Source organism: Apis cerana, linkage group LG14, assembly GCF_029169275.1.
Source record: "Apis cerana isolate GH-2021 linkage group LG14, AcerK_1.0, whole genome shotgun sequence".
NCBI lineage: Eukaryota > Metazoa > Arthropoda > Insecta > Hymenoptera > Apidae > Apis > Apis cerana.
The window spans coordinates 9,935,904-9,960,269 of NC_083865.1; the positions used below are offsets into that span (position 1 = coordinate 9,935,904).

The 24,366-nt window shown below is 49.6% G+C and overlaps 2 protein-coding genes across 9 annotated transcripts in view; one reads left to right on the plus strand and one right to left on the minus strand.

The window, feature by feature from the left end:
* The window catches only part of LOC108001029 (protein lozenge-like), an 86,994-nt gene that overhangs the window by 38,728 nt on the left and 23,900 nt on the right, over positions 1-24,366 (minus strand). The window lies entirely within an intron of this gene.
* On the plus strand, positions 5,456-9,787 carry LOC108001030 (segmentation protein Runt). Its single transcript, XM_017061828.3, has 4 exons — positions 5,456-6,274; positions 6,401-6,514; positions 7,746-7,853; positions 8,564-9,787. Exons 1-4 carry the CDS (start codon positions 5,956-5,958, stop codon positions 9,028-9,030), a joined length of 1,008 nt encoding a protein of 335 aa, XP_016917317.1. The 5' UTR covers positions 5,456-5,955; the 3' UTR covers positions 9,031-9,787.

Here is a 24,366-nt window from a genome sequence, read left to right on the forward strand (position 1 = left end):
CGCGTGCCGAACTAAAATTGTTCAATTACGATTTGTCACGTAGCACCGATTTTCCACACGCATCCTTCTCCCATTCCTCGTTCGGCCGGCGACGACCCCGTATGGGGGGTTCGTAACAATGCCACGTAAGGGGCGGCAAGTAATAATAGCTCGAGGCATCGCTCGTAGCACGATATCGGGATCTCGAAAAACCACCACCCGCGAGAGTCCTCCTCCTCCTCCTTCCCTCGCATTGTCCTTCTCCCATTTCTTCCATTTCCACCTTCGAATCGAGAATACATAACATCTCGAAGGGACGAGGATTGGAATTTTCGAGCCAATTTCGAATTTTTCCAAGGAAGGAAAAATCGAAGGGAGGGATCGAAGTTGTTGCACACGCACACACACACGTGGATGCGCGAAACGGGGTAGTAGGTACATGCCCCGTCCCTCGACGTACAGTGGCGGGTTTAGATTTAGTGGTAGGTGTACGCGCGTGCACCCCGTGCGCTATCAGAGGGGATGGGGGAGGGGAAAGGATGGAGAGGGTGGACGAGCGAGGGGTGCGTCCCGAACACGTGACGCCTGATTCATACACAGACTGCTGCTACGGAATCAATTTGTAATCTTGACTCGAATTAAGGACGACGGAGGGGTGATCGGCGTGGAGAGGGGGTGGGCGTTCGTCGGGCAGGAAGGGAGGAGAGGGGGGCATCGCGGCCGTGACAGGGACACGTTTATTGGGAAGCGAGGCCTGGCATTTGGTCCGAGAATGTGGCACGGCTACACTGGAATCTGGACCCTGGCGAGAGAGAGCATTATAGTTTGGGTTGTAGGTTATTAGGTGCGTTGGCTAATAGGCATCGATATCGGGTATTAATGGCAGGTAACCAGACGGTGATAATGGATATCAAAGGGCGGTGTTTCAGCGCGATAGCCGGGGAATAGTAATAGCGGCTTTTATCTTATTATTTAATCAACCCTCCCCTCCCTCCCCCAACTTCCGCCACGCGATTTTTCCCCGATTTTAAACATCGTCGTTGGTCGATCACGACGAGATGAAACCCCTCCTTCCCTCCCTCGTCGCTCCCGTTATTCGCCGAACATCGGACGAAAAAAAATTACAAACGAGCAGAGAAGTGTGTTTTACAAAAACTTTTAGAAAAATTGCGTGCAAGGAAAATGCTGCCGCTAAACGAATGAATGAAATGAAAATGCCCGCCGCGGAGGATGAGAATTTCGTCGCGCGCGACGAAAGGGCGAAGCGAAGGGAGCGAGCGAGCGATCGGAAGGAGAGGGGTGGCACGAGACGAGGGTACACACCGGTTCCCTTTATCGGTTGACAAACTCGCCTCTCTCTTTCGAGGACGAGGCTCGAGCGAGATTCGCGAAAGAGACGAGGCGGCGAAACAAAAGGGGCGTGTGTGGGGGCAGAAAACGATCGGGGCAACGAGAGCGGAAACAAAAGCGACGCGGGGCGATACGCAGTATGGCGACGCTTCCGGCTCGCTCACCGCACACAATGCACGCTCCCGTGTTAACTTCTGTGTGCCCCCATGTGCTTGCCCTTCCTCCCCCTCGCTCCTCACCCCTGGCATCGTGCATCCTTCTCCGCTCTCCCCGTCTCTCCTCTCCCTCTCTCTCTCTCCATCTCTCTCTTCCTGTATCCGAAAGTTCGCGCGATTCACCTTACATTACCAGGGGCGACGATACGTTTAATTGCACCCTCCCTCGATCGAGAGAGAGCAACAAGTTCGCCCGGTTCCAATCGGATCGTCCGATTCCCGTCGAACGAACAACCACGTAGCGCGATTATTGTTTCTCTTTCTCTCCGTCTCTTTCTTTTTTCTTTTCTTTTTTTTCCTCCTTCTTGTTACTCTCGATACGAATGAAAAATTTTGGTAAACGGATCGAGATCGGATAATAGGAAAATTTTACCCGGTCGATCTCTATATCCGATCCGAGTTCCATCGATCCGAGTTGGCGAGGAAAGATTCGTTTCGCCGAGATTTCGTTTATCAGCGCGCGGTAATCGGGGGCGGTTTTCGCTTTAAAAAGGAAGGCTTTTTAACGAGGCAACACCGGTTGCTCCTCGGCCAAGGGGAATTAAAACGCAGGGGGAGGGGAGGGGAGGGGTGTAACCAAGTTCTCGCGGCCGGTTGAAAACAGAGATGTCTGAAAAAAACAGAGGTAAACTGGACTGTCGCTCAAAGTAACGTTTAAATTCAAAGTGGCCGGCGACAGACGTAATCTACTCTTTTACTCTTCGCCTCCGCTTTGTGCGATTCAACACGCGATTCCGAGTTAATCAAACTTCGCTGCGGAGAACTTCTTCGCCTATCTATATCTATATCTATATATATATATAAAAGAAAAAAAAAAAGGCGGTACTTATTGGAGGCGGAACGAGGCGTCGAAGAGTAGATCAAACGACGTTCCCCGTCGGCATTGGCCGTGCATCTTTTCACGCTACTTTTTTTTTTTCTTTTTTTCCTTTTCTCTTCTCACACACTCTCTCTCTCTCTCTTTTTTCATATTCGTCTAACCGTAGCGTCGCCTGATGCCATGCATGCAAGTCATTGTCTTTGTCCGGGCCAGGCACTAGGCTTTATTAAAAAAGGCTGCTGCCTTTTGCTGGTCACTGGCGAGGAAACGGACGCCCAATGCGTGTGCTGGCGCGTTTTAAAAAATTAGTCCTCCTAGCGTGGCTCGTTACGCGAAATGCCTTCCCATCGTTGTATTTTCACAGACCGCCTATCCCTCCCTCCTTCCTCCCCCTCTCTCTCTCTCTCTATCTGTTTCTGTCTACTATTAATTAATTGCGACTCCTGTTGGCGTTGATGCGCCGATGAGACGAAGCATCGTTCAAAGAAGGGCTTCTTCGTTTCGATCTTCGTTTCGATGATGGATTTTATTTAAAAGAAGTATGGAAGCGTCGAGAAATATATATATATATATTTACGTTCATTTTTTCTTTGCTTCTTTCCCTCTTTTTTATCGCGTATTCTTTTATCGAGCATTTCCATCGAATTCGAGAGACGGTTAGGAGAGGGAATCGGAGCCGTCGGTGTAAGGCTTTCAATCAGGGGCAGATGCATCGGGGAGAATGAGGAAAAAAGGAGAAAGAAAAAAAAAGAGAGAGAGAAAGAAAGAAAGAAAGAAAAAAAAAGTAGGCGAGGGTGGGAAAAAATGGGGTTAATCTCGTGCTAATCCGGTAGGTGTGTAAAAGCGTTAAGGAAACTTGTCTTGTTCAAGGACAAGCTGTAAACGCGTGAAAGCAGTGGAAATCGGGGAAGCATTTTCACGCACTTTTACCTAGAAATTACCCTGAGAACAGATCCTTTTAGGGAGGACTGGTTGTAAGACGATTTACAGTAAAAGTTTTGCAAGTAGACCTTTCATGGATTTCGTCGCCTTTATCTCCGAGAAACAAGAAACCGACAGGGAACGATTTTTCCATCGAAAGAGAATAATTCATAACTTGGAGAATTCGTATCGAGATTTAAGGCCGGTACTTCGATTACCGGTCGAAAATCGAAAAACGTGCCGCAAAATTCGAAAAAAAATCTATCATCCTTTCGTACATCATTCCTTTTTCTTTCTTTTTTTTTTCTTTTTTTTTTTCCGGATAAAAATTCATCGTTAGAAAGGAAACTACTTTCGTTTCGTTAGGATCGATCGTGAAGTGTCATCGAAAAAAACAAAAAAAAGTTTCGGCGAAAGGGTTATCAAACACCGCCGTGGATCACGGAGGGAAAAGTCGAATGATGAAAAAAAAAAAAAAGAAAGAAAGAAAAAGAAGAAAAAAAAAGAAGAAAAAAACACGAGACCGAGCGGAAAAATTGCACGATCCGGAAATTTAATCCGGCCTCGTTAAACCCTTCCTCTTTGGTAGAGAGTGTGGGGAGGCGTGAAAGGGGTGGCAAGAGACTGCGAGTGCAATTTCGTTGTAAATCTCGGAGGAAAGCCTCCGTGAACGACACGCTGACCTAGAAAGTCAAAGGGTTGGGATTCCGTCAAGATCGATTCGAATTTCGTGCACGGCCAACATCAACCTTTACGACCTGTCCTTTCCGAGTTTACGCCAAAAGGGCTGCCGGACTGGCGCATCTCTTTTACGCGAAAATCGGTGAAATGAGCCTCGACACCCTAATAAATCTCTTACCGCACCACCTTTCCATCTTTCTCCAGCCTCCACGCCCGAACACGCTCCTCTCCGGGGGGTCCATCTCCTCCTCTCCTCTTCCTCCCTCCCCCTCCCCATCAGGACGCCGCATGAATTTCTGTCCAAATATTGGGGGTCCATCGCGGTCGTCGCAAGCCTCGTAACTCAATAAATTACGTTACCTACGTTGTTGTGTGCGACTCACTTTTCGTGTGCAAAAACTTTGCCGTTTGGAAATGGAATATATCCATATTTTCGTAAGAATCAGAGATGTATTCGGAGACGTTGAAGAAAGAGATTCTTCCATAGGAACGGAATTTTGACTTCTACGGTTAACCAAATATCTTCTTTCGAGTGAATAAAGTTAATCCGAAGGTTAATAAACTTGTCGAAAGTTAATTAGGATTATCCGTTCTTAACGAGGATCCCAAGAATTACACCTTTTCCTTCGACCATTCTCTCGATCGTCCGGATTAAGATTTCCCGGGCAAGAAAGTCGAACGAAAAAAGACAAATTACCGTAGTCATATTATCGGAGGAGATCAGTTTCAAAAATCATCCATCCTCCGTTCCAAATCTTGTTCGTTTCAAGTTTAAAGTTTAAGGAAAAGAGAAAACCGAGCGAGTGAAACCAGAGAAACGTGAACCGCGTCATTTTTCCTTTCTCTTTTCCTCTTTCTCTTTTTTTCCTTCCTCTCCCCCTCCTCGAGGAGCAACGCGGACGCGAAGAGGCTCGCGATCGGAAGAAACGCGGGGAGGATGATCGCGTTGGTGGGGTGATTGGAACACGTGCGCGTGAAAATTTACATCGTCGTACGTAAGCGTGGCGCGGCAGAAGCTGGCCAGCAAGGCAGCAAGAAGTTCGGGAGACGAGGCGAGAAAACGGAAGGAAGGGCACGGGGATGGGAGGATGGGACGGAAGCGAAACGCTAGAGGGAGAAAGAAGGAAGAAGAGAGAGTAGAGAGCGAAAAGCACGAGGCGACTGGCGGGAGAGGGAGAGAGAGAGAGAGAGGGAGAGAGAGGGAGAGAGAGAGAGAGTGAGAAAGGTAGAGAGAGAGGGATAGAGCGGAACGGTAAGGAAGCGCGGAGGTAGAAGCCACCCTTGGCCAAGAGAGGCACCAGGCTGGCAGCCCCTTTCGCAAGGCACCCCCTAAGCCTGGTTAGGGGCGAAGGCGGCGAGCCGCGGAGGCCACAACACGACCGCCGTCCTCATTGGTCGACGCGCTTGGCCTGGGTGGGGCTCCGGAAAAATTGGAGGGGAGAAAAATCCCCTCTAAATAGCTGCGGCTGCGGCCGCGAAAAACTAGAATCCGCTCAGCCGGCATCGAGTGCGCGTCGGTTCAGCGTCCAAACTTTTCCCGTCGTGTCGTCGTCGTCGCCGTCGTCGTCGTCGATTTTTCACATCCCTTGCGATTGGTCAGTGAAACGTTCCTTTCGATTTCCGATCTCACCGGAAAGGTGAATTTCATTTCACATAGACAGAATTTTTTATCTATACATTATTGGCCGCGAACTAAAAGAGAAGAGGCGACGAACAATTCTTCGTTTCCCCCGTGGTTGGGCAAAACTCATGGAGGATTGAGGTGTATTTGTTGAGTGCGTAGTTCGGGGATAGTGGATCGAACGATTGGACACATATACGTACATATATATATATATATATACATATATACAGACACATACAGATACATATATATATATATATATTTGGTGTTGATATCGAGGATTAATAATATCAATTCCTCCCCTCCCTTCTCCCCTTTGGATGGTTGTTGCGCCACGACGAATGTGTATATCGTGAAGTTTAAATATGCACCTACCGGAAGGTCCACTAGGAATGGACATGAATGCTATGCATGAGACTCTACAGGCGTGTCACGGTGATTTGGTTAGAACCGGAAGTCCTGCTATCCTGTGCAGCGCCTTGCCATCCCACTGGAGGTCGAACAAATCGTTGCCGGTAGCGTTCAAGGTCGTTGCCCTGGACGACGTCAGCGACGGGACTCTGGTCACCATTAGAGCTGGAAACGACGAGAATTGTTGCGGGGAGTTGAGAAATTGTACAGCCGTTATGAAGAACCAAGTGGCCAAGTTCAACGATCTCAGATTCGTCGGGCGAAGCGGGAGAGGTCAGTGGATCATCATCATCATCGTCATCCATTTCCATTTGTTTCACTTCTATCCGCCATCTCTCCCCAACGATCCTCTCCCAACGGAAGGCGAGATAATCGCCCGACTTTTTTGCCTGATTACAGGGAAATCGTTCTCACTGACCATCCAAATCAGCACGGTACCCTTCCAAGTCGCCACCTACACAAAGGCGATCAAAGTGACCGTTGACGGGCCGAGAGAGCCACGATCCAAATCTAGTAAGTTCACATCGCTTCGATAACCAACTTTCTCTTTTTCTTTCCCCCCCTCCCCCCTTTTGTAAATAACTTTCCTTCGACTCTAAAAATCATCTCTCGAATTATCCTCGCGCGAAAAGAAACGAAAGAAAGAAAAAAAGATTCGACGTCTCGCGTTTGCACGAGGGGAGAGGGTGAAAAATCGGGCGAAAAGGAAGATTCCGCGTGGTTCCAGCGTGGCCGACGTAGAACCCGCAAACGGGTGTCGGATCCTCGTAGGCGTTTAATAATCCGGTGGACCTCAAACCGCGGGCCGCGCGCGGTGGTCGCAGAAACTAGCACAGCCTCTGCCGGTCGTTTGCACGTGCACGTGCATAAGGGTTGGCTGTGCGCGCGCGCACACGCAAACGCGGGTAAACGCGTGAAAATCATGCACACATGTACGCGTATATGCATGCATGCGTACATATACATATATATATACACGCGTATGCGCGCGTGTGTTGGCATCGTTTCAAACGACGGCGATCGCGGCAATCCTTTTTAACATCCGCGCTTATTTTCCCCGACTCGAATCCGGATTGGGTCGGTGTTAACTAACTACGCGCGCCGATGTGTGCGCGCGCGTGTTTATCACGGGCGGCGGCGCTCGGTCGAGCAAAAGAGCAGAAGACGAAGCCGCGGGAGGTAACGCGGCAACGGCGACGCGGCACGTCGTCTGCAAAGGAGCCGCGTTTATGCGTTTGTTTATCGCGCCGCATATGGCGGTAGCATGTGGCTCGTAACGAGCCAGCGTTACGCGCCGATCCTGTAAACAGAGATCGGTAACTCGCCTCCGGAGAGCGTCGTTAATCCGCGTTTTACGGCCGCCCGCCAGATCTCTCGCCATCTTCCACCTTCTTCTCTTCCCTCTCTTCTCTTTCTCTTCCCTTTCTCTTCTTTTTCTTCTTCGCGCCATCGCCGTCTCCCTCCCTTCTACGATTCGTCAATTATCCGTCGACGAATACGTTCTCTTTTTCTTCTTTTTTCTCTTTTTTTCCCTTATACGATTCGATTTGGAAATTTGGAAAGAATAGGAATAGAAAATTTCGTCAAGGTTGGGCTGGCTGCTTCGGAGAACCTTGATCGTCGGTCGGATTATTTATAGAGCGGAAGAAATCGCGTCCGACGTCCCACGTGTCCCGAGAATTTCGAGTCTATTTCGAACGGCTCGATCGTGCTAAAGAACACGTTTCTCTCCGATTACTTTCAGATTATCAGTATGGACATGGATTCCCTGGACTCGGATTGCTGAATCCTTGGGTGGACGTGGCGTATCTAGGACACGCGTGGCACTTGCCCCATCCTGCCTTCGTCAAAGGTCAGCACCAAGTTTTTCTTTAAGAATCCTAATTCTTCTTAATCCTACGCGATCCCATTACGTGTCTCCACGTCGCGGGATCATCCATCCAACGAGATCATTTTATCGAATGAGATCGCAGAGAAGCAGAAAGGAAAGACACGGAATCGGCACCTAATCGGTCCCATGATCCCAAGCCCCCTTCATCCTCGACCCGTTCGCAATCAATCAAAGGCCGAACAATGCACGCGGCCAAAGAATCGTCCCGACTCCGAGCAGAGGAGAGGAGAGAAAAAAAAAAAAAGAAAAAAAGAAAAAAAAAGCCTCGAAAGAGGAGACACGCGCTCACAATCGACGAGAGAGTTCGCGTTATCGATTTCGCCAGAGAGTCCGCGACGCTTGCCGATGATTCATACCCCCGGTGGCTGGACCGAGGGTGAGCCTCGACTCCCTTTTCCCACAACGGACCCCTTCTTCGACCCCCCCGTGCATCCACCCCGCCAACCAACCAACCAACCAGCCAGCCAACAACAATAAGACTCGGCCTTCCTTCCTTTCTTTCTTCCTTTCTTTCCTCTTTCCTTCCTTCCTTCCTTTCTTTCCTCTTTCCTTCCTTCCTTCCTTCCTCCCTCCCTTCTTTCCTTGCCTCTTCCCTTCACGCGAGTGAGCGAGGGTTTTCCCTCTAGACGATTCTAATCGGCCCTCTTCGCTCTGTTTCTTCTTTCACACAGGAACCATTCCGATGCCATCCACGGATCTATTTCCACCGACGTTCCCGCCATCTGTTCTGCCATCGTACCCGTTCGACCACGTGAAATACCCGGCCGAGTATGCCACCACGCTACCGCCGAAGTCGAGCAGCAGCTCGAGCGCACAGGCGACGATCCCAACCAGCCCGTCCAGAACACCGCCAAAGAGCCCGAGCGAGTCGGGGAGCGAGTCGGCAGCCGAGGAGGTTCGAAGCGCTTTCGTGCCCATCAGATTGAACACCCTGCCGCCGACCACGTCCGTCGTCACAGCCTCCTCCGCCTCGTCCCCGGAGCGGCTGCCCACCAGGAAGGGAGTGGTGGAGGGTTCGAGGAACGAGCTCAAGGCGCCGACAGCCCTCATCTCCCGCTCCCTGTCGCCCAAGAGGAGCCCCTCTCCCACCAAGATCTCCTCGCCACCGCCCGCGAAACCGGTGTGGAGACCCTACTAGGGCGAGTCGAGGACCAGGTGAAACGAGGGCGTACAATCCCCGTTGAAAGGCTAGTGATTATTTGGACGCATCGTCGGGGAATGTACTTTCCTTTCTCTTCCTTTTCCTCCGAGGAAAGAAGCGCGAGAAATCCTTCTTCTCTATTTCCGTTTCCTTCTTCCTTTTCTTCCGACTTCTCCACCCCACTTTTCGCGAGTCTTGTCAGATCCCTTTGATTCTTCACGCTCCGGAGTGTGCGATGCAACGACGAAGATACAAAAAAGATGTAAAGATCTAAAATCTACACCTACAGTGATGTCTTCGGTTTTACGAGGATGTTGATGAGGTAGCTTGGACGCAACGTGGATGAGGAAACATGACGCTGATACGTTTGAACTTGATCGATGCCGATTTCTGATCTTCCGGACATTCGACTAAGTGATTTTCATCGAGTTGAAAATTCGATCGCTAGTCGATTCCTTTACATATGTACATAAAATTTGTATATAACTTGTAGATAGTTAGATAACGACGATTGTAGAGAGATAAAAGGGGGTATCATTGTACAGATTTTTGTTTTTTCTCTCTCTTCTCGAGACGAGGAATGGAAGAAAATATGAATGTAGTATGAAGTATGGAAGTATGCGTGCGAGAAATTCTGATGGTTAAAAAAGACAGAGATGTTAATATTATTTATAAACCAGAGATCTAATTTAATGTATACAGATGGTATATATAGAGATACGGCGCAAAATAAAAATTCAAATCATTGCGTAAATTTAATCTCGATTTTATACCCCCTCCTTCTTTTACGTTCCTCTTTCCCACTCCCCTATATCCCCCCCTCCCCCAACATCGAAAACTTGCTTCGACTTGCCATTCTTTCAATTATTCTCCGCCAAACCAACAATGTTTATTTTCTACCTACTTCGAAACCGACTATTTGGGAAACGGTGTAACGATCTATCCCTCTCCCAGGAACCCCTCCCCCCCTCCCCCCAAATAAACGGCGCATACGTCTTGCATACGCGTGGAAACAGTCCCCGAAAGATGCTTCGTGCCTGTGCAAGGGGAATCCATATTTCTTTTGACGCGATTTAAATCTGAATGGCCGTTCCGCCGTGGTCGTTCAAGGTTGCTGCGTGTGCACGTATGGGGTTCCCATACGGCCACGGCACGAGGGTAGAGAATGGTTTATATCGAGGGGAGCGCGTGAGATCTGTATTAGTAGCGATAGAGCAGCGGAACGGCAGTGTCTCTCAAACCTCGTACGATCGCGATCGAGTGTTTCGAACGAGAGAGGGAGAGAGAGAAAGGAGACAGAGGAGAGAGAGAGTTGATCTCGTTGATGGTGCTCGGGGAAACGGCAGCAAAGAGTGACGAAACTTTTTTTTTCCACACGCACGTTTCTCTCTCTCTCTCTCTCTCTTCCTCTCTCTCTACCAGCCTCCCGGTCAAGCCGTGAGAGTAATCGTTCAACGATGGAAAAAGGCGCGGTACCGTGAAATTTGGGGCACCGGTAATTTCCGTGCGGCAAACGCGACGAGGAATACTTCAAATTCGACATTTCCAGCGGATATCGCGTTACGATAGGCAAAGCCTCCATTGCCGCCACTATGTCACCGTGAAACATAACCTAGGACACAAGGGGTGGTTCATGCGTTCTTTTTTATATTTTATTTTTTTTTCCCCCCCCTCTCCTCTTTTATTCCATTCTATTTTCTTCGCTCTCACTCTCCCTCTCACTCTCTCTCTCCCTTTTTTTTAGTTTGTCGGTCCGCTACCCGTTTGTTTTCGTTTTCGCTCGATCGTTGCCGGATACGTTTGTCAACCCGGTGCATGAAAGTCGTGGACAGTTAATCTCGGTGACACGGTATAACTCAGCCCCCCCCCTTCCCCCTCCCCCGCCCCTCCCCCCCGAAGAAAACCATCGGAATTTCCCGTGAATAGCGACCGACCGAGTTATCGACTCTGATAACGAATGCCTCGGGAAAATGGGATGAATATTAAAAAGCGAGGGATTCGGGAAAAGCGGGCTGCTCCTCGTTTTCGGAGAGCCGATGTTTGCGGCCGGACTACAGTCGAACGGGAATCGTCTCGATCAGCTTCGAGATATTTTTCCTCCTCCTCCTCCCCCATTATTTTATCACCGTTCCGTCCGATTCGTCCGATTTCAAAAATTTATATTTTACCCTCGAGGAAAAAAAAAAGAAAAAAAAAACTATCCGCGTATCGCGATTGAGAAGAACTTTCCTTTTTTTTTTCTTTTTTTCTTTTTCCTTCGGAAAGGAATCGTTCGATTGGAGATGAAATTTTGTGATAATTTATAACAATTCGGAAACGTTGGGAAGGGGGAAAGAGAAGGGGGAAATGGAGCGGGAGGATGGGATAGAAGGAAAATGAGAACCGCGTTAACACCCCGTCGCCGTGGGGCTGTTCGTTGACGAGTAGACAACAGGAGCAAGCAACCATGAAGGGTCGCCGCACGAACCGAGTCAAACCGATCGGAGGTAATCCGTGCGCGCGAGCCAGTCGGTACTAACTAATGTTTGCTCAAAGAATCGCGACGAATAATTGAGTCAGCCAGCGGGAGAAGAGAGGAAAAAAATCAGCGCCCCGAATCACCGGCGGAATAATCGACTTTCCGAGGACGGACTTCCTCGCCTCGCCATTTTTCACCCCGGCCCTCGTAAATGGACGATGTTTGACGAGCCCTTTCGGAGCTAGCGTGCAGCACTTCCTAATGGATCACCGGGTACCTACATCCTCGCCACGCCAGACAAAATCGTGGAAATCGTCGTCGAAATACCTGCACTTGTTTCAAAATGGAAAACAGCCGAATAACTGAATGACAGACTTTTGCCCTCTTGTTTAACGTTTTACCTGCCTATGATTTACGCGAATAACAAGCTTAACCAACCTTCGGTTTACCGGTTTACGGTTTCCTTTATCCTCTTAGGTAGATTCTTAAATCAATCGATCGAGACCGAATCGTAGTAAATCGACTTCTTCGTTTCTTCCACGAATATCCTCGAGTATCTCGGTTCTCGTTCTTTCGAGTGCAAAGATGAAAAAAAAAAAAAAAAAAATCGAGGAAGAAGCAAATTTCAAACGAAACTCCCCCATTCTCCTCCTCCGGTTTCCTTCCTCTTTCGTCCACGGAGGAGAAAATTCCTCCTCCGATGGAACGGAAGGGAGTGGAGGTGGATGGATGGTGGACGAAACGAGCCGGTAGACGCGAAGTATTCCAACGATTCCCGCGCGTGTCAACATGCCAGAGAGGATCCTCCTCCTCCTCCTCCTCCTCCTCCCGACTACTCGCGGCTGTAGAGGCAGGATCGTGAGGACAGAGCTCGAGGGTCCTAGATTTAGGCAATCAGCGTTGATGAGGGGGTGAAGGGCTCGGACAATTAGTAACCACCCTGCCTCCTCCCGCACCTTCGGCCTCCGATTCAACCGATGAAGCCAGCCAACAACGCGGAGACCGCAGCCGCCACGCATGCGAAAGAGGATGCTAGATGCGAGAAGAGGGAGCGAGGAAGAGAGAGAGTGGCGGCGTTTACGTCGTGTACGCCGCTTTGCGTGGATTACGCTACTCTCTGAAGGGTCTCCCTCGCTCCTCTTCGTTCCGGATACCGACGTGGATAGCTTCGTGGATGATCGTAAGTCGCGAGAAGTGTAATTTTTCGATCCATTTTTTGGATGAAAGAGCGTGGAGAAGAGGAGAAGGAGGAGGAAGGGGAATCGAGTTTAAATTTAAAAATGGTAGAACAAGCTTGGATCGCAGTCTCGTTATATCCCTCATCCTCCTCTCGATTCCGTAAACATCTGAAGAAGGATCCATCCCTTATTATTAAAGATCCTCGTACAACCGAGAATAACCGGAGCGAGAGGAAGGAATTACCAAAGGAATCCCCACTCGAATCGACTCCAATCTTTTTATTCTTCTCCAACGATTGAAAACTACTGCTCTCTACGCGGGGAGTTGGGGAGTCTTGTCCAGCCCACTAATTGCCCCCATCTTCCGTTTTCCGCGAAACGTGTCGAGGATTACACGAGGTCCTTGGGGGATATCCTCCTCCTTCTCCTCCTCCTCCTTGTGAAGGAGACCGCGGGAATAATAAGCCTGTGTTGTCTCTCCTCCGTCGAGGACGAGGAGGAGACGGGAAGAGGCGCCAACCGAACATCTCGAGGCGTCTTTCGAGATAAAGGCGGGCACGCGAGACCTTAGGAGACGCCTAACGAGCTGTTTTGCATGGCAATGCTTCGACCCGGTTGTTATCGGTTATCGATCCGTCACGAAGCAAAGCACGCAGCAGCCAACGGCACGCTGCCACGGATTAAAGAGGATCCGCGCCCGGGCTGCGTGCACGTTCGTGCATTCGTTTCGTACACGCGCACGCACCCACGGAGAGAGAAGGAGAAAGGAGGGGAAAGGAGGAGAGTTGCTATGGCTGCAACTCTCATATTTCCCACAACTCTACATCTGCGATCTCCCGATTTTCACCCCGATCCGATCGTTTCCAAAACGCGTCCTCCGACATTCGTACGCGTCCATGGATGAGTGAACACATGCAGCGTGGCCGTTTCCTCGAGTCGGCGTTCGGCGTCGAGTGGAAAAAACGCGAGATCGAACGGATCGGGGTAACGAGCGTTCCTAGACGCAAGTCGGCGGACGTGGAAGCAGCAAGGCAGGCAGACGGGCGGGTAGGCAGGCAGGCAGCCGGGTGAGCACGCGCGACTGCATTAACGGGGCCAGTGTCACAAGATCAAACAAGATAATTAATCTCGTTAGTCCCGAATCAACCTGCGCTCTCTATTATCGGATTACCATACCGGTCGCCCGGCAATTTGTCAACGCGTCGCGTTTCCTCCACGGCGATTCTCCTCGACGGTCGACCTGTGCCGCCGACCGACCAACCGCGTTTCGCGCGCTCGTGGATTAACGGATCCTCCCCCGTCCGCGAGAGGATCGTTAGGGCGGCGAGGAGACTGGAGGAGCAGAGATGGCCGTGAAAGATAATAAACCGCAAGAATTTTTCAGCGAGGCGGTGCTCGACGAGAAACCGCACCTTGGGCCGTTTATTTAATAAGGGATCGGGTGCAGGCTACTTGGCCTTTTGTTCTCCGTAAGAATCGGAAAGGCAACGTTTTTGGGATCCTTTTGTTCCGAAAGTGACTTCTGTTGACGGGAAGAGGATGAGAGAGAGAGAGAGAGAGAGAGAAGAGAGAGGAACACTGTGACACTCTCTCTTTCTCTTTCTCTTTCTCTGTAGGTCATTGGTAGTTAACGTTTACGAGGACAATTTGAATCATCGAGTTTACGATAGGGTTTTCGTTTTCCCCGTAACGGCAATGTCAAAAAGACAAGCGGGTTTTGTAAATAATATTCCCTTCCTTCCACGTCTGGGGATCGCTTGAGGTCACAATTGTGGTCGTTGTATGGCAAAAGCCTGTATAAACTTTTACGATTTTGTTTTATAACAAGCAGTGCCTTTTCCTCGTCCCAACCTTTCTCTTTTTGTCTTCCTCGGACCCGAAACCAAATGTCCTTCCCAGGCAAAACGTATCTCGTCCTTTCGCTAATTTGTCATAGTAGTAAAAATTTTAATCCAATCTCAACTTGCTTCTAATCCAATTTGACTGCGTTTGTCTTTCCTTTCTCCCTTTCTCCTTCCCTCCTCTCGTTTGTTTCTCCTTTTCGTTTATTTCTTGTTTTCATATATTCTTTTTTTTGTCATTTTCGGACACTTGGTCCTTTTGTAATTCTTCCCCGTTCGATTTACCACCAGTTGTTGTTGTCACGGTTAGTTTTCAGTCGTCTCGCATCAAGCTCCTTTGTCGTTCGTAATCTCTTCTCACTTGACAGTTCTACGAGCTACCAGTTATATTTTAATTGTCATCATGAATAAATTACGACGTTTTACTCTAAGTAAGCCAATTGAACATGCTCCGTCTTAACGTTTCAAAGCTAACATTTTGAAGCTTTCGACACTTATTGTTAACGGGACTTTTAACAATTTAACTGCTCGGTTAATCCTATGTATCCTCGGTCAAACCAATATAAAAATTTGCACAAATTATTGTGAATTGTAATCATTCGAGAGATATTTCTTATTTCTCATTTCTTATTTCTATACATATATATATAGAAATAAGAAATAAGAATATATATATATATATTCATTTCCAAATTTCTTGATGCACAAAAGGTTTAATATTCGCACGCTTAGCTTTCTCCAAACTACACCTTTACCCAAACTATTTAACTTCGCTTATTTAACTTCGGACTGGAGTAAATTGGGATAAGTAATAATCTCTCTGTCGCGATTTTTACACGGCTGGTAATCGGTAGCGTCATTCGGCAGAACAGCGGAGCACGTACGTAATCGTGTCGCGTGATCCGTCGTCGTGGCACCTGGGGAAGAAAAAAGAAAAAAAGAGAAGAAAGAAAGAAAAAAAGAAGAATTGCTAATGGGATCGAAGGGAAGAATTCGATTGGATTCGGAGGAAAGAGAATCGGCGAAAAGTCTCGTTTCTTTCCCAAGGCTACACTGCCTACACCACACATAAAGGGGAAAACGGAACTCATCAGGCCGAGAGGAAGTGGACACGTCGGAACAATTTCCTTACACCGTCTCCTGCTCCCCCTGCTGCCCCTCCCCTCCATCCTCCTCCCTCGGCCTTTCCGTCCTCACCATATCCTCCCGCCGCTACTGAAATTTTGACCAATTTGCCAAATCGATTCACGTCGAAATGAACCTGCACGTAATATCTCCAGGGCGATTCTCTCCCTCGCGCTCCTTTACACTTCGCCCTGCCTACCCTACGTACACCGCCCACCCTCTCGAGCAAGCCTCTCGTCCGCCGCCTTCGAAACATTCGCGACGTTTCCACTCGTCCAACGCTCGTTTCTCTCTTTCCTCTCTCTTTCGCGAGGAAGAAGAGAGAAGGAGAAGAAGGAGAAGAAGGCGAGAAGATTTCGAGATCCTCGAAATCGTAAAAAAAAAAAAAAATAAATAAACGTGAAAGTGTTGGGAACGGGAACCCGGAGGGATCGATTCTCGAGATCGAGCGGAAACCGTAAAGCAGGGTGAAAAAAAAAAAGAAAAGAAAAATAGGATCGTATTCCCTTCCGCCGATTCGCCCTCTAATAACATCGAACCGGGACGACGCGACGCGACGCGATGCCACGTCTAGGATGAGAGACGGCGTCAAAGCGGCGTGAGCGAAGAAATCGAAGGGAAGGAGGAATCGGCGGGAGCTAATAGAGAGACGCGTCGCGAGATGAAAAGGGAGGACCGATCTCTTGTCGACAAGAACAAAAGTGCAAAAGCAGCCGGCATTTTTTAATGTCGCGGAAGAGGGTACTTAGCAGCTATCCTCTCGGAGGATGGTAACCCCCACACTCCCCTGTGTCTCTACCCACCCTCTCTAGATATTACCCTTTGGAATAGCAGCAAAAATTATGGACAGCCGATAGGCGAGCAGCCGCTGCAGGGGTGCGTCTCATCCATTTAGGTCCATCACACATGACTGGATGGGGTGAGACTTACCCCGCAGAGGTTCTCACGTAGATTATGCCCTCCTCGCCCTCCCCACTCTCTCCGCTGCAAGAGTCGGGAAAGCACGTCCGGGCGGATGGACCACGATTTTCCTTCCTTTTTTCCTTTTTTTTTCCCTCCCCCTGCCCCAAAGTGAACGCGAGAAAGTTGCACCGAGCGATCGAGCGAGAGGAATTAAAATAATTTCCTCTCCTTCCTTCTCTTTTTCTCCTCCCCTCCCCTCGAAACGAGTTCGATTTCCCTTCACCTTGCTTGCCCAAAAAATTCTTGGCGCGTCTCTTCTTCGAGCGACCACCAAACCGATCCGAGTAAGATCGTTTCGAAATCTGACATGAAGCAGCGGAGTGGCGTGCGAGAAGACCGATTGAGACCGACACCTCGCTAAATTTACGACGACAAACATCGCCTCTCCTCCCCTCGCCTCCTCCAGTCCAGATCCAGTCCAGATCCAGAAGTTTCGAAAAAGATGTTTTTCGTAATATCTCGTATCCACCCTTGATTCTAATTTCGTCAAAATCGAAATTCAACCCTCCTCGCCGCGCTCGTGTTTCACCATCATGTCGGAAAAAAAAAAAAAAAAGAAAAAAAAAGGAAGAACGGCGAAACGGCGAGAGAGGGAGGGAGGGAGGGAGGGTCGATCAGCGATTCCATTTGCTGGTACAAATCCAACGAGGAACGAGGAATACATTAACCGCGAGTACAAGCACGCGGTTGTGAGAGCGACAAAAAAGGAGGGAGAGGAAGGGGCGGAAGGAAGGGAGGAAGGAAGAAGGAGAGAGGAAAAAGCAAATCTTTTTCCATTAACATCATTTACCGTACTGCGAAGCACGCGGGCTGGTCGCGTACGTGATACGTGTGGAGTGGCGCGCGCGCAAACACCGTGATCGGCGCACCCTTCTCACCCCTCGAGCCTGCTACACCCGTATTACGGTCGTCGGGGGTAAACCATCCTGGCCTCTAGGAGGCGAGCGGCGGGAGCCCGCAGGGGTACGCCACGACAACCCCCGTAGCAACCCCTGAAAATCAACCCAACTCCGCTCCCCTCCTCCCCGTGCTCCTTTTCGAACCTCCCCCTCCCTCTTCCGCTCCGCTCCCCAACCTCCATTCTGTCAGACGTTAATACCGCGGGAGGGGTATCCATCCGTGCCCTATTCTCGCTTCCAAATCTACTCCGACCGCGCGCGCTTACCCTTCTGGGCACCCATTATGGGCTAATATGGACCCTCGGACCAACCTATCCAACCCAACGACTTACGTCCTCTCTTTCTTTCTTTTCATCTACTCGATTTCGCCTCCTCGATTTTGCGAGGAATCTTCATCGGGCGCCCGCTACGTGCAATCGAACTATTCGAGTTTTCTCCTTCCAATGTATATATATATACGCGAGGGAAATTTACGTATACAATATCACGGTTGATTCTGATGTGTTTTCTTTCCTTCCTCTCTTTTTCCTCCCCTCTCCGTTTCGATTAAACGTAATATAAAATCCATCTGGATAGGAAAGGAGGCATCTGTGAAAAAGCGAGCCGTGGAAATTTCATTCAGCGGAAAAATAAGCGAAAGGTAGTAGCGAGGGAGTAGCTATCTCGTTCAAATTCGAAAGCGGCGAGATGTATATAGGTAGACAGGTGTTGCAATATCGCGTCGGTTCGATCGGTTCTCTCCTTTAAGAAGAGCGCAATTCACCGACAGTTCGGACATGCCCGAAAGGGGATTGCAAATACGGTGGCGGTGAAAGAGAGCGCCCTTTGCATTCGGGATGCAGCGGCAAGTTAAGACTAAAGTTTGAAACACAATCAAGGGCCCTATAAAGGGCATCCAGCAACGGGGCCAGCAATAATGCATGCGGCGTGCATTCTACCCCTCTAGATGGATGGGGTTCTTTGTGCTAAGGGTTGCGCCACAGGCCAGTCACTCGGCTTCGAATATATACCGTATCGTGTGTATATATATATATATATATAGGAGAGCTAACACCATTATCTAATACTCCTGGGTGCCCATATGTGGTGCTCCAGCTACGAGCCACCGTACACCATTCTCGAAAACCTCTGCCCACGGTCATCCTGCCATTCCCACCCCATCTTCCTCAAACTCCACGCGCACATCCCCTCCGTTTCTTTTATTATCGCGCAAACCCTGCCCAATCTCCCTCCCTCCTCCCTCTTCCTATTTATCCCTCCCCTTCTGCCCTAATTACGGATAACAAGCTGGAAAGCTGCATTTCCTTCCTTCCTCGCTCGCGCTTTCGACCCCGATAATATTCCGATCACCGCCGATACACGAGGCGACGACGCAACACAACCGTTGTCATCGTTCCGTATTTTGACGATGAAAATAACGATTAGACGTAGGATTTTTTACGACTTTCAATTTTGTCGATTGCCGCGCGAGCACTCGTATTTTTTCCATTTTTCACCCCCGAATTTTCCGATATTTCGCGATCGAACGACGCACAATTAATGCCACGTATCGCGTAGGGAAGGGGAGGAGAGAGAGAGAGAGAGAGAGGGAGAGGGAGAGAAAAAAAGCAGCGGGACCTCGGCACACCGAATACACACCGAGCGGATTCTCTCGCTAACAAGCATCGCGGCCAACGAGCTGTTTATAATGTTCAATTTCTCGACATTCATTTCGATCGCGGAAGCGTAATTGCCGCGTCGATGAAACATCGAATCGCGCCCGTCTTCTATTTTTTACCGCTTCGATCCACGGACCCTCCCCAATTACCCTCCACCCGCCGATAAATCGTATTATCTCCTCTCGAAAATACGCTCGGACACCGGATACCTTTGTTTTCGACCACACAGCCGCGTTGTGCAACCTCGCTTTCCCACCCCCTCGCGCCAAACGCTTTCCAACCGTTCCAAATCATTCCGTTACAACCTGGACGCTACTTGCTCGACTTATCCATTCGTCCATTGTCCAACCCCCTACTCCCTTACGAAATGCTCGTTATTCCGGGAAAAAAGAGAAAAGAAAAAGAAAAATTAACGACGAGAAATATCGTCTCTAATTACGGATCGAAACGAAATCGAAACGATTAAGCCGAATCTCTTCGTCTCGGTTTCTCTCCTTAAACCCAAAAATTAATCCGATTACCAGCAGTACGGTTTCTCCAGTAAATATTTGTACACTTTGCGAAACCCTTTCTTCCTTTCTTCCTTCCGTGAAAAGGAAGCCTGTTTTGCCATCGATCCTCGACTATAGGAGGTCGAAATTAGTGCTAAGTCACAGGATTATCCGCTCGTTAAATACACTATCCTCGTAGCGTCGTGTTAATTCGAAACGAGACTTTACGAACACATCTCTCCACGAACTCGAACATTTTCCTTCCGTTTGTATTTTTATGCCACTTTTGCGGATGACTACCGATTTTTCTGCGAAGTTAAGAAGTTGACAGAGATCGGTTTCTTCGATTGAAATTCCAATGAAAAATCTCCGTTCCACTGCAAAATTGTCGGAAACGCTTTCGTCATCCTTCTTCCATCTCTCGCTTCCATCTCCTCGGACCACCGGGAGGAGCAAACAAGGGCGCGCGAAACTGCGTCTCGCTTTGATCCGACACGCCTTCGTATTCGCACCGAGAGACCGACGACGAGTCTCTGGAAACAGGGCGAAATTGCGGCGCGCGGAAACAACTTGGCCACGCGTGTCTAATTTCGTAGGTCGGCCAGAGCCTCGGTTTCGGATACCTGAATCCACCCGTAGAGACACGCTTCCTCCCTACACGAGAGGGGACGACACGGAATCCAAGAATCGGATTAAGGGATTTCCCGTTTTTTCCCAGATCGCGATCTACATTTTTTCCTCTCCTCAACTCGACAAAAGAGTCCTTCCAAACCGACTCTCCATCTTCTGAAAATGGTCCAGGAGCATTTCCTGCTCCTCCACGAGCAATATATATATATCATATTAAATCTTTCCTCTCGTTCTCCTCCTCTCGTCGATGTAGAAAACATGGCGTGACGGATGGCGTAGGGAAACGGTTTCGCACGTGGTTCGCGCAACGAAACAAAAAGAGATTCGTCCAGCCGGTTGCGTCGCTTCCAAGGTCATGGAGGGAAAGTTGGGCGAGCGTGGCCGGTCCCCGCTCCTTCGCCTCCTTGTGTAAATTATCCGTCTCGTTTGGTCTGTTCTCGGGTAGCCTCGGTGTGGCCGGTGGTCGGTCGCGGCAGCAGGCCACGCGCCATATAATTTCCAAGCAGGCAAATAAAGAGGTGCGCTCACGCCGTAAAAGTTTACGGGAGCTTTCTAACGTGGCGGGCATTGCCAAGGCTTGACGACGAGTCGTCATAAATTTGCCGCCGCCGCCAGTCACCGACTCGGCCGACAATCCCCTTCGGTATCCCTGCGGGGGGACAAAGACGCACGCTCCATCTAACGTTTGTGAACGGAACAACAAGGGACGAACAAGAGGTGGGGAGGGGTCGTCGTAAAATTTTCGAGAAAATTTTGAAGAAGGTACGCATCTCGGTGGCGGGCTTCTTCTTTTCCCTCAGGCCTCCGTTTTCTCCTTTACGATCTTTCCAGAGAATTGTGGGAATTGTGCACTGCGCAGGTTTATAATGCGAGGGCATTTCACCATCTCTCTCTCCGTTTCTTTCATTTCCCCCGGTCGCATTGTCTCCCCGGTTGACCCGAGCTGATCGAGTTGAAGAGACATAAATATTCGCGTCAATCTACGAGACAATGCCTCGGTGACAAGAAGACCCAGTGACCTAAAAGCGGCCGGAAGGTTTTTCCAACAGGCCATACCTCCACGTAAATTCGTTCCTTTTCCCTCCCCGAAGATAGCGTTTCTTTCTCTTAACGCGCCAACAATTCCTTTTCTTCCGCCTCTTCCTTCCCTACTCCTCCAATCGAACCTTCCCTCCCCGCACGTGTTCCCAAACCAACGTTTTCTCGTCGTAAGCCAGGTAAAACCTATCGAATCCGCGATTCGGCTACTCTCGACTGAAGTACTCGGCGCAAAAGTAAAAATAAAAAAGGAAGAGAAAAGGAAAAAAAAGAGAGAAGAACTTTCACCGAGTTTATCCAACGGACACCTCGATCCTTCTCCAACGGCGGCTCGAGGAAAAAGAGCACGATCGCATCCTCGAGTACCTTTTGTACCGTTTCGATGCACGAGAGGAGTGCGGGGGAGGAGGAGGGACGCTCGACTGGATCGACGCGTCCCGTGGGATTCCCCAGTTTGCGCGCACCGTTCTGAATGTCCCGGAAGAGATGCTCGCTATCGCTCGCACCAGGACATCGCTCGCATTCTACACCGGCCACGCCATTGTGTCCTCCGCCGGGACACCGTGTAAGGTTACGAATGATTGTCGCGAGGATTCCCGACGACGCGTCCTCAATAAGGATCCAAGACGTCTCGATTACCCTCGGCCCTCGTACCTGTCCCACCTTTTTACCTGTCGATTCACCCACCCCGTGCGTCGATCGACCCTCCGACCGTGGCAACCGTGCGGTGTACCATTACTTTTCGAAATCGGGGCGAGGGGGAGATGGAGGAGAGGATCGTTTTTCGGAATTTCGGCAACAGATCTCGATACCGGGTGGTTTTCTCAATTTGTTCCAAATTGTTGTAAATATACGATACGTTGAAACGGGAGTTTCAATACCCGCGATTTCCACCATTATTCTCGTATATTTTCGATAAAGCGACGCGACGATCGGCTCGAAAGGAATAATCGATCGACTTCGTATCGTCGATGTTTCGAGATGAAATTTGTTGATCGATGCTCGCTCGTGCTGAGGAAGAGGACGAGTTTTCTTTTCGAGGAGAGGAAACCTATTTCACGAATCCAAAAATTTTGCAAAAACCTTGTGTGATCGTTTCGCAAGGAAATCGAGTCACTCGAGCAAATTTTGACGAGGAGGAGGAGGAGGAGGAGAACAGGAAGCAGCGAACTCAGCAGCTATCGTTCCACGATCAAACTTTTCGAGAAATTTTGCGGGAAAGTTTTGCTCGTGCGAGGAAACGACGCTTTGGGTCCGAGACTAACGGCCGGCCGGCATAATTGAGCTTCGGCCGTAATAAATACGGGTAAAAACCGGCAGTCTCCTCGCAGTCAAGGTCAAACAAACGTCCTTCGGGTCGCGTGGAAAGCTTAATCACTCTCACGAAAGATGATCAACTCTCGTGTCTCTTCACTCGTTCACCTCCGATCTTTCGATTTCCAACTTCACCCTCCCCGAAATCTTCCCTCAAATCCTTCTTCCCTCTCCCCTCTTTTTCACCCTGTAAATATCTCGATCTTCTAATTAACCTGTCTCTCTCTCTTTCTCTCTTCCCCTCCCATCCCAGTCCATCCATTTCGAAACGCGAAACTCGGGGAAAGAAGAATACTTTGGCAGGAAGCTCAAACTCGTCGAGTTGAATCGACGAGAATCACGAGAGAAAAAGCGAGAGAGAGTGAGAAAGAGAGGAGTTGAGAAAAATCAGAGACGCGTTTTTCCCATCCCTGGGATTGTGAATGAGTTGGAGGCAGGCGGTGAAAACCGCGCGCGGATGAATGGAGAATGGCGAAGGCGTTTTCACGAGTGAAAATATAGGGTGAAAGAGAAAGAGAAAGAGAGAGAGAGGCGATCTCTCGGGGGCCGGAGCTGTTTGGTGACCCGACATAAATCACGGGAAATCTGCTTTATGCTCGCGAGGGCAAACAGCGAGAACGGACGGGGGCCTCATCGACAATGGCGCGGACGTGCAAGTCCGCTGGCCAGATCGCATAATAAACGCGTTTTCCACGCGGCGTGGGCCGCGATCAACCCAGGCCGGGAGTGGAAATGGAGGGGGAGGGGTGGAGGAGGAGACGCAACGTCCTGGAAAAACGCAAACTCCCGGTAAATAAAGCCGTATTCTAGAGGGCTAGGCTGCTCGACAAAACGCGGGATAAATGGACGTTCCACGCATCCCCTCCCCCTTGTTCCGCTGACTCGCGGCGCTGGACGCCACTCCTGTAAAAAAAAAAAAAGGAAAGAAAAAAGGAAGAGGGAGAGAGAAGGGGAGAAAAGAAAAAAAAAGGAGAAACACGGGGGGCGTGCTCGAAATCACCGCGTGTTCTACCTGTCTCTTCTGGGAAAGCGAGCATTCTTTATTCGCGAGCGCTGCTCTGTACTCGCTTCCTCTTTCCCCCCCTGCCCCCTCTCTGCGCCATCCTCCCTCTTTCCCTTTTGCACGGCTGCACGCTTGTTTCTTGCCGTGCCACGCTGTCTAGAATTTTATTCGGCGCGCGCTATGATACGAGTGTAATAGGAAATGGAGACGAGAGCGGTGGAAAAAAATTGTTGTTCCACGGTTCGTTGTCTTTGACGGTGGAACGGAAGCGCGCTCGAATCGTTCCGGTTCGGTCTGGCAGGATTCTAGTTAAGGGATGAATATAGGATGTATGTATATATATATATACACACACACACACTCTGGTCCTCGCGCAAACATCGATTCGAGCGCGTTTTCGTTTATTAATTAGTTGATTAATTCGATCGGTTAACGCGGTCCTCCTGGGATTGAAGAAGAGAAAAGGAAGAAAAGGAGAGGAGAGGAAAGGAATCGATAAATAAGGAGGGATACGTGTCCCGATCGGGGTGCGCGAGCACCGAAATGGTTGGAAAATGTATTCATCCAGCGGCAACTCCGTTTCGACGATGATGCTCGACTCGGTGGATCGAGGTTGCACGTGCAGCAGAGACTTGGCCCCTTCTCCGCCGTCCGCCCGTTAATCTTTGCCCGGAGTGAAAAGCTGCAACGGGGGCGTGTCGCGTTTGATTACACACAGAAGTCGACAGCTTTCAT

Excerpts from the sequence above, each read along its gene's own strand:
- LOC108001030 (XM_017061828.3), top strand. The coding sequence starts at position 5,956 with ATGCACCTACCGGAAGGTCCACTAGGAATGGACATGAATGCTATGCAT. Across the intron at positions 6,515-7,745 it reads AGAGCCACGATCCAAATCTA|ATTATCAGTATGGACATGGA; the intron begins GTAAGTTCACAT and ends GATTACTTTCAG. Across the intron at positions 7,854-8,563 it reads CCATCCTGCCTTCGTCAAAG|GAACCATTCCGATGCCATCC; the intron begins GTCAGCACCAAG and ends TCTTTCACACAG.